The sequence below is a fragment of the Musca vetustissima genome, unplaced genomic scaffold, assembly GCF_032173495.1.
Source record: "Musca vetustissima isolate MV318-11 ecotype Yass unplaced genomic scaffold, APGP_CSIRO_Mvet_v1 utg230009, whole genome shotgun sequence".
Taxonomy (NCBI): Eukaryota; Metazoa; Arthropoda; class Insecta; order Diptera; family Muscidae; genus Musca; species Musca vetustissima.
The window spans coordinates 1-14,997 of record NW_026880714.1 but is presented as its reverse complement, the minus strand read 5'-3'; the positions used below and the strand labels follow the sequence as shown (position 1 = coordinate 14,997).

Here is a 14,997-nt window from a genome sequence, read left to right as displayed (position 1 = left end):
TATTACGTTATAACAGAATTTCTTATTTATTTAACAATTTAACACATTTTTTCTTATGCAAAACAAATTGCAAAAGTGGAGAAGTAGACAGAACTAAGAATTGACCAAGTCAAGTGACAGATCATAGACCGAATTCCTAGAAGTCTGAATGCATGCATGATGGATACCTTCGTTTGTGGCGTTTAACTTTTTATACCCTTTACCACACTGTGGTACAGGGTATTATGTCTTTGTGCATATGTTTGTAACAGGCAAAAATAATCGAGATAGAACCATGGTTCCTTTTGAGAATATGCATAGAATCACTTTCTAAGTCGATTTATGCATGTCCGTCCGTCTGTCCATGTTAAATTGTAAACAAAGTACAGGCCGTATTTATGATCCGAATTGGATGAAATTTGGCACAGCTCATTTGTTTGGCCCAAGGACGAACCCTATTGAAATTGGGAAAAATCGGTTCAGATTTAGATATAGCTCCCATATATATTTTCGTCCGATTTAGGGTAAATTGTGTACCAAAGTCCCTATATATCCTTCGATTTGCACGAAGTTTGGCACAACGTACTAAATTAAGTTTAGAATGATATGTGCAAAGTTTCATGAAAATCGGTGCAGATTTAGATATATCTCCCATATATAGTTTCGCCCGATTTTAGGTAAATGGTACCTGGAAATCTTTTTATTTGCAGGAATTTTGGCATAGCATACTGTATAAAATCTAGAATGTTTTCCTGATATCGGTCTATATATATGTATCTGTTAGGATATATATGTAGAATATACGCAAAGTGGTGAAGGGTATCATATTGTCGGCCCAGTCCGACTACTTTCCTTACTGGTTTTTTCTCGTAAACGGTGCTTGTTTCTCGTATACAGATTTTCAAGTAACCGATTTTTCTTTTTAGCGAAGTAAAGTATTTGATAATTCATCCGCAATGTGTGTTTATAATTTTTAGTTTCAATAAATCCATTTTTTGATAAATCGGCGTTCGCTTATCCGAATTCTGTATATGGTTCTAGTAAATAATTCGTACTAATCCCAAAGTGGTACAGGCTATTATGTCTTTGTGCATATATTTGTAAAAGGAAAAGGAAACGAGATAGGCTTTTGAGAATATGAGTCGATTTATGTTAAATTGTAAACAAAGTACAGGTCGCATTTATGATCCGATTTGGATGAAATTTGGCACAAGTCACTTACTTGGCCCAAGGACGAACACCATTCAAATTTGAGAAAATCAGTTCAGATTTAGATATAGCTCCCATATATATAAGGATGGAAAGAAAGAAATCCATTATTTTTTCGGCAGATGGTTGCACTGATAGATTTCTCGTAAAGTATCGATCAAACAATTTCAGATTTATCCTGGTTGGAAGGGTGACATTTCAGAGTAAAAAAATATTTTGCTATTTTTTGGTTGGTGCACTTAGTTGTTAGTTACAGGGTGTTGAAAATGGAAATGAACAAAGACTGTTCAGATTTTACAGTTTTTCTTTGACAAAGGCGATAATGCAAGGTAAGCGACTAAAACTGTGAATGGTATTTATGGTTCCGATACTGTAACAGCCAATTGTGTGCAATTTTGGTTTCTTAGAATTTTTGATGTTAAAGATGCACCTTACACAGGTATGCCGGTCGTCGAAAATGTCGATAAAATCGAAGAAATGATCGAAGTTGACCGGCATGTTAGCAGTCGTAACATCGTCCAGCAGCTAAAAATTGACCATAATACTGTTTTATTGGGCAACAGGAGAGATGTCGCGTTCCACTAGGACACTGGGCCACACACACATCTACAGTGTTTTTCCAGAAACTTCGGGAGCTTGGTTGGGAAGTTTTAATGCATCCGCCATACAGTCCGGACTTGGCATCAAGCGATTATCATATTTTTCTTGCATTGCAAAATTTCTTTAATGATAGAAAATGTATCTAGGGAGGATTGTGAAAATCGACTACTAGACATTTATGAGAGAGGCATTATGAAGTTACCTTTAAAATGGGAACAAATCATACCACAAAACGGCCAAATCGGACATTCCGAAGCATGCTAAATAAAGTCTTATAGTTCATATAAAAATAATGGATTTATTTTCCCCAACCTAATACTTAAAATCTGAACCGATTTCAACGACACTTTCTTTAGGTTACACTAAATTCAGTACGGTTTTCAAAATGTTGTATAAATCGGTCATATTTTGGGTTCTTGGTACATCGTTTACATAAATTTTGAAATTATATGTGAGCTATATCCAAATCTGAAACGATTTCATATACCGATAATTCTACAAACCGATTTATGTAAACCATTATGTACACCAAATACAAACTTCAGCAATTTTTAATGGAGATTTTTCCTAAAATCTGCAAGATCCAAAAAGTGGACTGATACTGATAACGCATGGTAGAGTATAAAATCCTCAAACTACTGTAATTTAGATTACAAAGTTATATGAGGGCATGCCTTAAGGGGAACCAATATTGATTACATAGTGTAGGAAATAGTGAATATTTGGGGATAGCATTATATGAGGGCTATGCCTAATTAATGACCGGTATATGCCAATATTGAACCCAATATTTTAATTGTTTATCTCAATTCTTTCCTTCAGGAGGTATCACTATATTGAGGAGATGCCTAAATGTCTGTCGATATATTTCATTATCGTCATGTTTGAGTTTTCTTTTATCACAATATCAACAGATGGCTAAATAGCCTAACGACTACCCAACCCCAACACACGGAACAAATCAGATAACCATTTTAACATAAAAAGGTGGGTTATATGGGGACTACCCCTAAAAATGGGTGAATATTAATAATTTTTGGTGGGATCTATATTTATACTTTTCTGTGGAGAGATTTGGTACCCAATAATAACCGAAATGGCTACATTAGAGCCAATTCGGTGAAAAAATCCCCAAAAACTGGAAATTGGGAGGTACCCTTATATGGGGGCTACCAGAAAAAGTGGACCTATATTTATAATTTTTAGTGGAGAAATTTGGTACCCAATAAGAACCCAATGTACCAAATTTCAGCGAATTCTGTTGAAAACCGCGCTCAAGAACCCTAAAATACCGAAAATTGGGGGGTACCATTGGGGGGTACCCTTATATGGGAGCTATGCCTAAACCTGGACCCATAAAGCCCATCTTCGAACTTGACCTGCCTGCAGTCAAATGACGACTCTATGCAAAATTTTGGCGATCTATCTCAATTCCTTCAGAAGATAGCGTGATTACATCAGACGGACGGACGGACATGACTAGATCTAGGTCTTAGGTCTTAGAATTTTACCCTGATCAAGAATATATATACTTTATAGGGTCGGAAATGAATATTTCGATGAGTTGCAAACGGAATGACAAAATTAATATACCCTCCATAGTATGGTGGAGGGTATAAAAAATCAAGTTAAGAAAGTAGTAAAGTCGGACGGGGCCGACTATATGATACACTTCACCACTTTTGGTATATATATATATACATATTCTAACATGAATCCTAACACAACCATAAACATGCCACCGATACTAAATTTTTCATTTGGTCAGATTTAAATATAGCTTCTATATTTAAATCTGAACCGATTTCAGGAAATTTAACACACATAATTCCAGACCTATTTCATTACGCTGTGCCAAATTTCGTGCAAAGCAAAGATTTTTAAGGGACTTTGGTACACCATTTACCTTAAATCGGATGAAAATATATATGGGAGCTATATCTAAATCTGAACCGATTTTCACAAAACTTAACACACATCTTTCCATACGTAATTCATTACGCTGTGCCAAATTTCGTGTAAATCGAAAGATATATATGGACTTTGGTGCACCATTAACATTAATCAGGACGAAAATATGTATGGGAGCTATATTTAAATTTGAGCCGATTTTTCCCAATTTCAATAGGGTTCGTCCTTGGGCCAAACAAGTGGGCTGTGCCACATTTCATCCAATTCGAATCATAAATGCCACCTACACTTTGTTTACAATTTAACAGGGACAGGCGGACATGCATAAATCGACATAAAAAGTGATTCTATGCATATTCTGAAAAGGAACCATGTGTCTATCTCGTTTCCTTTTGCCTGTTACAAACATATGCACAAAGACATAATACCCTGTACAACAGTGTGGTGAAGGGTATAAAAAGTAACTGGTTGTAATCGACGCACTAAAAATCGTAGTGTTCCGCAGTCGGAGTTCAAATTCATGGGATTATGGCTCTGCATTCGTAAAATGGTAAATGTTACTCAATGTCTATAAAACCAGTTAGTGGATCTAAACCCCGGATCTGCCAAAATTTCGAGATTTTTACATTTCTTTGCGTGTTGATATTATTGGAATGTGTAGATCACTCAATAAATTATAGTATATTTTCCATATTCACCCTTTTACATCAATATAATTTATGTATATTAGATTAAAGGTCAATCATCACTCTTTCATATATTGAAAACTTTTTCACACAATACATATTGGGCGATTTTTCACACAATATATATTGGGCGATCACCATCAAAAAATAACGGCGGCCTGTACTTTAATTACAAATTATATTGGGCAGACGGACTCGCATGGATATATCTATTCAGCAGTTGAGTTATGATGATGGACCATTATTTCGTGGCGTTATAAACTTTTTGTACTACACAAACTTATAATACCCTCATTATGACGTATAAATACTATACGTAAAAAAACTTAAAAATTTTACCCTAACATGATAAGTTTTGAATTTACTAAATTTTTTGCTAAGAATTCTTAATTCTTGATATTTAATTTGGTTTTAACATTGGGTTCTTCTACAGCTTAATTGCATATTAAATATAAAACATATAAACTGTTTACTTTTGGAAATAATTTTCATAGCTTTTTTTAAATTCTTTAACTTTGCTGCATTTTTCTAAATCGTTTGTTCTCAGAAGGTTTGTTGGACAGACTACTACTTAGCCGCTAAATGGAATTTGTGAAAACCCACACATTTCATTAGTTGGTCAGTTTTCAAAAGTGCATTCCAGCAAACAATGAAAGCGGTAAATAATGGAAATGCAGGGAATTTTCTTCCTTTTTATTTTTCCATGGCAACTAAACGATGGCTAGTTGGTCAAACATTCGGGCATGTTCTGGCATTCACTTCAACGGCAGAAGTGTATCGAACACACGTCGAGGTGTTCTGTAACACACTTTACACCCATTTGAGGTGTATTCTTTACACTTACATTTTCATAGTGAGAGTCGGGTGTATTCATGTTTTTCTATATGAAAGAAAATCTTTTTAGAAATAAAAAAGGCACATGCCGATAGATTAACATGTTATTATTGCGTATAATTTTATTAAAGTCACAAAATTAGCATGAAACGCCATTAAAAACCAAATTTAAATACATACTAAGGTTTGTGTTGCATTTTTTTCCAAATGAATTTCACACTTGACAAAAACAGCTGTTTTCAAATAAGCTCGAAAAATATAGGGTTACCAAATTTTGCACTTAAATAAAATCTATCAAAAATTAATGATATTAAAGAGTCTTTGATAACTCTACTTAATTTTGCTAATAACAAAATAAAAAATTATGTAATTATCCCGAAAATTGACGATATTACTGCAAATAACAGAAAAAAACCTTAAAAAAGGAATACAATTTATTTTATGCGGCAACACTGTTTCTGCAAAGTGTCATGTTTTGACGTTTAGTTTTTTACCATAAAAAAAAAACAAATAGGAAAGAGAGGAGTTAAAAAAGAAAACAAAAAAAATTGAAATGCGCCATGTAAGTAAAACAAATTTTTTTAGGAACAAATAAATACAAATATTTTACAGGTCTCCCCGTAAAACAAACGCCCACGATGAAATATTCATTGATTTCATGGAGAAACATCCAGATGTAGCAGCAGGATACTGCAAGAAAGATAAAGCCACACAAGACAAATTGTGGTCTGAACTTTCCGATTTGTTGAATTCCTGTGGCCCCCATGTTAGAAGTGCTTCTGATTGGAGAAAGGTATCCATTGTCTTGTAAACAATTTATTTGCAAATTCCCCTTTTAATTTACTTATTTTGTAGACTTGGACCGATTGGAGGAGAAATGTAAAGACAAAACTGGCACATAACAAAGTAGAGTGCCGAGCAACTGGAGGAGGCCAGTATAACAAATTCGTTTTGACTCCATTGGAAGAGCGTTTGGCTGTAATCTGCAACCTGTATACGGCTGTCGAAGGCATATCTGGTTGCAAAACATTCGGATTAAAAAACAAAGAAAATATTTCTTCGGTTTCAAATAACAATGGAAAGGAATCAAATGATTCTGTTACCGGAAATTTTCCGGTAACAGAATCATTTACCCCAAAATCACCAACTGCGATATTTCTGGAGCAATGCATGTCGCCAACATCAAATAAATCTGCAAGAGCTTCTCCTGATTTGGAAATGCCCACCCAAAAGAAAAGGAGAAATGGCTTGGATGTGGATTCTCTAATGCGACAAGAGTGCCAAAATTTTAAAAGTGTTGCTAGTGAAATAAAATGTGTTCGGGAGGCTATGATGGATGATCGGCAATATTTGGTAAATATAGAGAAGCGCATACACTCAATGGACACAAAATTAGAACAATTAGTAACGCTAAAAAAACAGGAAATTTGTGAAATGAGAAGACACAACCTGCAAGTGGAAAAACATTTAGTGACGCGAAATGAACTGAAGTTGAAGGCAATCGAATTAGAAGAATATAAAGCTAATATGAATATACGGAACTGAATTGTTGTACAATTATTTTATTGATCTATTTTATTATTAGGTTTTGTTTTTTTACATTGATCTCTATATATTATAAAATGAATTGTTTTGTTTTTCATAGTGAATTATTTTTATTTAATAAAAAAATATATTGAATTTAATTTACATTTTTTCATTTTCTATGTTGATAATGAGCGCGCAATATGGTCTCGAACTCTAGCTCCGTCACTGTTTATACTACATTCAGCAGTTTCCGAGTCATCATCTGAGGACGATGGAATTACCACCTCTTCATCCATTGGCAAATTGAAATGCTTACAAATATTGTGCAAAGAGCAGCACACATTAACAATTTGTGAAACCTTTAAAGGGGTGTAAGGTAGAGCCATTTGTAGACATCTAAAACGACTCTTCAGATTCCCTATTGTTCTTTCCACAATATTTCGAGCAGCGCAGTGTCGTCTATTGAAGCGATGTTCAACTGTATTGAACTCAGGATTCCTATAAGGAGTTATGATATAGGGCTCCAAACCATACCCAGAGTCTCCAAGCAACCAACAATTTCGACCATTAGCATATAAATCCTTGTAATAATTTTTTGCATTGCTAACTAGCCACACAAAAGAATCATGACAAGAACCAGGTTTCGATGCATCCACAGCTTTTATTTTCATCTGATAATCGCAGACCTTCGTACAAAAGAAGGTGGTTAGTACCATCATTAAAATAACACTATTTTACATACGACCATGACATTTACACTAAAATATCCTTTTCGGTTGTAATAAAGGACTTCGTCGTTAGGTTTCGTAACACGGATGTGAGTTCCATCCACACACCCAACAACACCAGGAATGCCATGTTTTTGGAAAAAGTGTTTTTTGGATGATCCAATTTCTTCTTGCCTCATTTCGATATTTAACCACGATGGGCACAAGTTACTTTCAATCGCGTTCACCACTTTCCACAATATCTTACTAAATGTGGTTCGGCCCATAGGGTGGAATAGATCATTTGCCAAGACTCCTTGAAATGACCCAACAGCTAAGAATCTCAGCGCAGCCGCCAGTTGTATGTTGACTGGAATCGAACTCGACACAAGTTTAGAAGAGATAGATGCTTGGATTATGCAGAATCCTTCCTTATTTAGTCGGTAATAAGCTATAAACCTTATGAAAAGTTTTAAATTGGCGGTCATATACTGCCAGTATATGTCGATCGACATATACTTCTTAATGAGTTTTTAATCGCATACCGATCATTTGGAATATCCATTGGATTTGAAGAATCCCGTAAAACTCTTCTTCTAATGCGCTCCTTGTTACATTCTTTTCTTTTTAAATCCTCAATTGCTAACCAAAATGTTAGAGGCATGTTGATTTTCACAAAAATACTTATGTTTTTTTCTGCACAATTTCTTTTTCTTTACTTCTTTTTCTGCAAAATGTCAAAAACATATGTTTTTGTTTTCGTTGTGCAGAAGTTCGAAAAATTCAATTCACGTGAGACGCAGAACATGAAGTAACTTCTGGGGTGAAGTGTATGTGTGAAGTGAAACGAACACGCCGTGAGTTCCAGAACATACCCGATTGTTTGTCTTGTTTCCAACCTTTTTTACGTCTTCTACGTTTTTTTCATGTAATGAGCCTACTTTGTAATATGTAAATTTTGGACTCATTGCTAAGAACAAAAGGAACTTGAATGGTAAATATGACATTTTCTTCTTTGTTTGTTGTTCTTTCTTTTTGTGTGTGTGTGTGTAATAAGTGTGGGGAAGCGGCGGTGCGGCTGCGTTATTACCGTGAACGCCGTTTGAAGTCAATAAATAATTTTCCTAGTTTTTCGTTTCGTGTGAAGAGAAATTGAATTATGGGTTTTAAACTTAAGATGTTTGCTATTCAAATGAAAGTCAATAGTTTTCGCCCATGACTCACCCATTCATTTATTCCTTCATTCAATGGACATTGTTGGCATTCCAATGGTTTTCAAATAAAGAGAAAGAAAATGCCTATTTCCATCCGTTTGGTATGTCAAACATAAAACTAAGACCACCAAACACCCCGTTTTATTAAAGGAAACCATAAACGTTGACTAATATTTCAAATGGCTAGCAAAGTGGAGTAATATTCTTGTCAAGAATTCGATATTTAAACAACATGAAATAGGTTGTGCTATTTTTATTGAATTTAGAATGTCTTTGAGACATTTCAATGACCTATAAACAAATTTAATAACTTTTTTTTGCAATAAGAGTGGTAAAATCGAAATGGTGTTTAGAAATCTCATCTGAAAGATTACTAAATTAACTGCAAAATCGTTGGAAAATAGCGGTTAAACCAATCAAAATACCATAAATGTGGCGGGATCATTCAAAATAGAAATTTTTATGTAAATTACTGGCATTAAGGTTGAAAAATTCGCAAGGTATTTAAATGTACCTGAAAGTATTAAAAATAAATAAAATCGTCGATATTACAATTTGCACACGAAAAACAAAACCAAAATAACAAATTACAGCCACTTTGTCAGAAAATTGTGACCAAAAGGTATATGCAAAATCCGTATTCGAACACCCATGATAAAACTACTTGATTTCTCCATCTAATTCGTAGTCTTCCCCTTCTGCGTGAACTAACACTTGGCTCGCTTTCATATGCCTTTTGAGCTGGGACATCCTCATCCATTCTCACAACATGACCTATCCATCGATTCGTCTGACTATTGTCGATGTCCGAGAATAATTGGTGCATCTCATGGTTCATTAGACGGCGATATTCATAGTCAATGATCTTTCGGAGAATATTTCTCTCAAACGCTCCAAGAGCTGCATAATACGCTTGGGCAAGAACCCATGCTTCAGATCCATACAACAGAACAGGGATTATCAGCGCCTTGTAGAGTGTGAGAGTGGTCTGGCGAGAGGGACATTGCTTTTGTATTGCTTACTCAGACCATGAATGATTTTATATACTTCAGTACCGCCATAAGCAAAACTGATGTTATTAGTTTTGCTTATGGCGGTACCGAGGTATATAAAATCATGCACTACCTCGAAACTGTAGTTTTCAAGATCCACAGTTGGTTCGAGTCTATTGGACGTTTATACCGTCAACATGGACTTCTCACCATTTACTGCCAATCCAATTTGGCATTTCTGTTCACATTTGCATCTCGTATGACCTTTTTCAGCAGGATGTTAAAGAAGTCACACGACTAACTGACGCCTAAATCCTCGTTCGGCATTGAGAGGTTCTTTTCGACTTTAACTGCTGATCTTATGTCAGTTAAAGTTATTCTGCATAGCCGTATTCATTTTGCAGGAATGCCGAACTAAGACATATTTTTAAATACCTCTGAGTAGATTGGGCTGTCGAATGCGGCTTTGTAGTCGACGAATTGGCGGTATGTGTCGATGTGTTTTTCGTGGGTCTTTTCCAGGATTCGGCACAGTGTGAAAATCTGAACGTCTGAAGTCGCATTTATACGATCCAATAATATCATCGACTATTGGATTCAGTCGGCAAACAATACGCTGGATAACACTTTATATGCGATTGGAGGGGGGCTAATTCTTCTATTCTTGGCACATGTCGTCTCGTCTCCTTTTTTGTTCACAGGACACAGGATGCTGAGGTTCGAATTATTGGATCTCTAGCTAATTGTACATGCTCCTGATCATCATCTGACCACCGGTCTTGAAGAGTTCGGCTGTCAATCCATCGGCACCTGCAGCTTTATTATTCTTCTTGCTAATCTGACCTCATCTTGGCTAGGTGATATAAAATCTATACCGTCATCTCTAATTGGTTCTGGGGTATCTTATTCACTGATACTATTTGATAGCAGAAGCTTGGCAAAATGCTCCTTCCAGATCCTCAGCACGCTATCTGTATCTGTCATTAGGTTTCCTTCTTCATCTCTACAGGTGCCTGCACCAAAGCCGTCGGTTTGGTGTTTTACTTGTTGTTAGACTTTCCGGACTTCATTTTAACTCCTGTACAACTCGATTTGCTCCCTCTCATGTTTTTCTTGTTCTTTCATCATTCTTTTGAAAATACGTTTCGCCTCTATCCTTTTCTCCCGAAAATTCTTTCTTGCATTGCGTGTTTGCAGGTTTGCCTTATTCGCTCGTTTCGTTTCGTTTTTCAACTCCATAGACACGGGTGTATCTGTCACCAGGTTTCCTTCTTCATCTCTACAGGAGGATGTGCCTGCACCAAAGCCTTAGGATTGGTGCTTTACTCGTTGATAAAATTTCCGGATTTCATTCTGACTCCTGTACATTATTTTTTTCTGAAAATACGTTTCTCTTCTCTCCTTTTTCCCGATAATTCTCCATCGCACTACGTGTTGCTACTGTCTGCAGGTTTTTCTGAGTTTTTCACATCGGTAGCACTATGACACCCCTGATCTTTCCACGGGTTACGTGATGGTGGTCTTTGGTACCCAAGTGTGGCTTTTGCTTAAGTTTATAGGGAGTGGCCATTTTTTGTCATTGTGCTTCTATATTATTATCGGGACAAGGGGTGCTTTCGTCAAGCAAGTGGGTAAGTTGAGCGGAGTAGACTTCTGTTATTTGTTATGTTTGCAGCTTTTCGACGTCAAATTTCCGTGTTGTGTTAGATCGCATCTTAGCTGCTACATTAAGACGGGTGCGTACCTTGGCTGCCACAAGGTAATGGTCCGCGTCGATATTCGCTAGGACGTCTAAAACACTGGATGAATGCCTTCCGACTATCACAACATGATCGATTTGATTTCTCGTTGTTCGATCGGGAGAAATCCAAGTGGTCTGCTAACTATCAAGGTTTTTGCTGCCGCGAAGTCAATCAACCTCATGCCGTTGTCTGATATTTCTTCATGGAGGCTGAATTTTCCGATGGTGGAGCCCAGCAGAATTTTAATGTCATGGCCAGGGAAACGGTCATATGCTGTGTCTAGGCGCTTGAAAAATATGTCTTTGGTCTGTTCATATTTATCTTCGGTCGGAGCATGGGCGCAAATGAGACTGATATAGAAGAACTTCGCTTTTATGCGGATTATAGCAATTCGCTCATCTGGAGACGAGGTCTTTAATTCTCCTGTTAACCCTAAATCCGTAGCCAAATTCATGTCTCGTTTCATGGCAGCTATAATACAGTGCGTAATCGTCTGATTTACTTACGCCTGTCCCATGCATTTCCTGGAAGGCAATAATATCGGCTTTGTACTTCTTGAGTACATCCGGCAAAGCGAATACTGTGTCTGTTCTGTACAACGTGCGTACATTCCAAGTGCAAATTCGCAGATCGTGTTTTTTTATACATTTGCGGGGCTCGTCAACATTAGGGGGTTTTCTTTGCTTTTTCATAGTAGGAGAGGTTTTCCGAGTGTGCGAAACTAATATCCCGACACCTCTACCCATTTTTTATAGTTCTTATGGATGAACTCGCGGCACACATTAGCTCACTATTTCAACGGGTGATGAAAATAGCTACCCCAGGTGAAACCGCGGGGAGGTCAGTGTCCACAATTGAGATGAAAGAGGGACCATAATATGCCTGGACTTCGCCATGGACATCACCTACGTCACCCTGTTTGCTTTGGCGGTGGATGTTTTATAGTATTCTCCTTCCATCTGCACCCGCAATAAAGTTTGCCTCACTTTTTAACCTCCCTGTCAAGATATTCGAGTGGATTTTTTATACCACCTTAAGAATAATTTCATACGGATTTTGTTTCTTTTGTTTAAAATTTCTTTAGTCAAATTTTCAGATAATGTTTTAATTTAATGTCGGACACCAGTCAATGACATTTACATAACCTCTTGTAATTGTATTAAGTCATTATATCTAATTATGTTACAAAATAGAAAAAAACACTCACGTATTCATGGCAGATTTTTTTTTGTTCAAAAACCACCCATGGTGTGGACACTTCGATATGGAAATCACCTGTAAAGCGTATTACCGAGATTTACACGTTCAGTGTTGCATCTAAATTCTAAACGGGGGGAATGACTTTTTTAATTTTTCCTTAACAAGTGAATAGCCAGTCATTGCTGTGTTGATGCCATTCACGTCATCATCGTCGCCATCGTTTGTTTTATATTTTACGCATTTTTTTCGTGTAATGTTTAAATAAATTTAAATATGTGTGTGTTTTATGTTTTTTTTCGTTTATTTGCCTTTGTTGCAGTCGATATTCAATTCTTTTCGGTTATTTGTTAGAGAAATTCTATTTGCCAAAAGGGTGAGTGACTCACTATTTGTTGGTGTTGTTGTTGTCGTTTGTTCGCCTGTTTGTTTGTATTTACATGCGTTTGATTTGAATTTTCACATTGCGTAAAGGTGTTATTTTTAGCACCCGCTTGCCATTCATTGTAATTGTAGTTGACTGCGTTTTGGCGTTCCTGTGACCATTACCCTGACCGTGTCTGTGACGATTTCGTGATGTTTCAACGTCTCGTTGGAGCCTAGCAGCTGGAATAGAATTGTAGGAAATGAATTCTGTTTTATTTCTGTATGTCGTGATTCTGGTTGCTGCTGCTGTTGCTGTACCAATCCACTTTTGTTGGAGAGGCATTCTTTCGTCTTCATTGATTTTGTCAACAGTCGATGGATGGATGGATGGCTATTTACATGACAAAAGTTCGTGTCTTAAGTCTTTCGTTACGGTCAGTGGCTTTTAGGCGCGTGTTAAAACTGTTTCTTCATACCGATTCGTTTTGTTTTCATTTTTGTTCATTTCTCAATGAATTGAACTATGAAAGAGAGTAGTCAAATGGGTGTGGCAATTAGAATAAAACTGAAAATATATCGTCGTGTTAAGTGTTACCAAGCAGAAGAGATTTGTTTTTCTTTTGAATCATTGGCTTGTGGAATGTGTAAGGAAATTACAGTCATGCTATATCTTGGGGATCAAATGAACCAAAAATATAATTTCGGTTTGAGTTAGTCTATATTTCAGTTTTGTATAAGTATGAGTCGTGTACTCTTTGATGATCATGATGGATTTATAAATAGAGACTCAGGTTGAAAACAACATTTGGACATCATATTACAAGAGTTTTATGCCAAGGGTGCATTAGTTACGAAATGTTGTATATAAAATGAAAATGGTTGCTAATGTATATATTACCAAAAATTTAATTCTAGATCTTAGGAGTATCATTTAGAGGGAAAAGTATGGTAAGGATAGAGGCAGGGAAAACCAGTAAGGAAAGTAGTAAAGTCGGACTGGGCCGACTATATAATACCCTTCACCACTTGGGTATGTATGTCAATTGTATGTCAATGCTCCCTCGAAGGAAAAAACTCATGCAACCTATGATAAATTTAATTCAATTCGGGCAGATGTAAAGTCTTCTGCGTACCATGGGACAAATTTATGGAAAATTATTTATAGCACAATTGATACACTCTATTCGGTACGCTGCACTGTTAAGAATTTAATCTCAATCAGACACCGGTTCGAAATACATTTGGAAGCTATGGCTGGATATGCACCAATTTCAATAAAACCCAATGACATCATTCAAGTCACAATTCGATACGTTGTGCAACATTTCGTGCTAATCGGACAAACATTAGGAGTTTGGTGCACCATTTATGTAAAGATATATATTGGAACTATATCTAAATCTGAACGGATCTTCATGAAGCTTAGCATATGAAATATAGGATCTTTGGTGCACCATTTACATTAAATCGGACGAAAATATATATGGGAGCTATATTTAAATCTGAACCGATTTTCACGAAACTTTGCACACATTATTCTAGACTTAATTCATTAAGCTATACCAAATTTCGTGCAAATCGAAAGATATTTAGGGACTTTGGTGCACCATTGACCTTAAATCGGGAGCTATATGGGAGCTATATGGGAGCTATACCTAAATCTGAACCAATTTTCACGAAACTTTGGACACATCATTCTGGACTTAATTCCATAGGCTATACAAAAATTCGTGCAAATCGAAAGATATTTAGGGGCTTTGATACACCTTTTACATTAAATCGGACGAAAATATATATAGGAGCTATATCTAAATCTGAACCGATTTTTCCCAATTTCAATAGGGTTCGTCCTTGGGCCAAATGAATGAGCTGTGCCAAATTTCCTCCAATTGGAATAATAAATGCGACCTGTACTTTGTTTACAATTTAACATGGACAGACGAACGGAAGGACGGACATGCATAAATGGACTTAGAAAGTGATTCTATGCATATTCTCAAAAGGAACCATGTGTCTAATTCGTTTCCTTTTGC

General features: G+C 36.3%; 1 protein-coding gene across 1 annotated transcript; it reads right to left on the bottom strand.

The window, feature by feature from the left end:
* Positions 1–6,984: 6,984 nt before the first annotated feature.
* On the bottom strand, positions 6,985–7,653 carry LOC133326485 (putative nuclease HARBI1; the record flags this gene model as incomplete). Its single annotated transcript, XM_061535110.1, has 2 exons — positions 7,489–7,653; positions 6,985–7,432 (listed from the first exon to the last, which is right to left on the bottom strand). Coding segments are annotated over exons 1-2 (613 nt in total), but the record flags the coding sequence as incomplete, so codon positions are not given.
* Between the last annotated feature and the right edge of the window lie 7,344 nt (positions 7,654–14,997).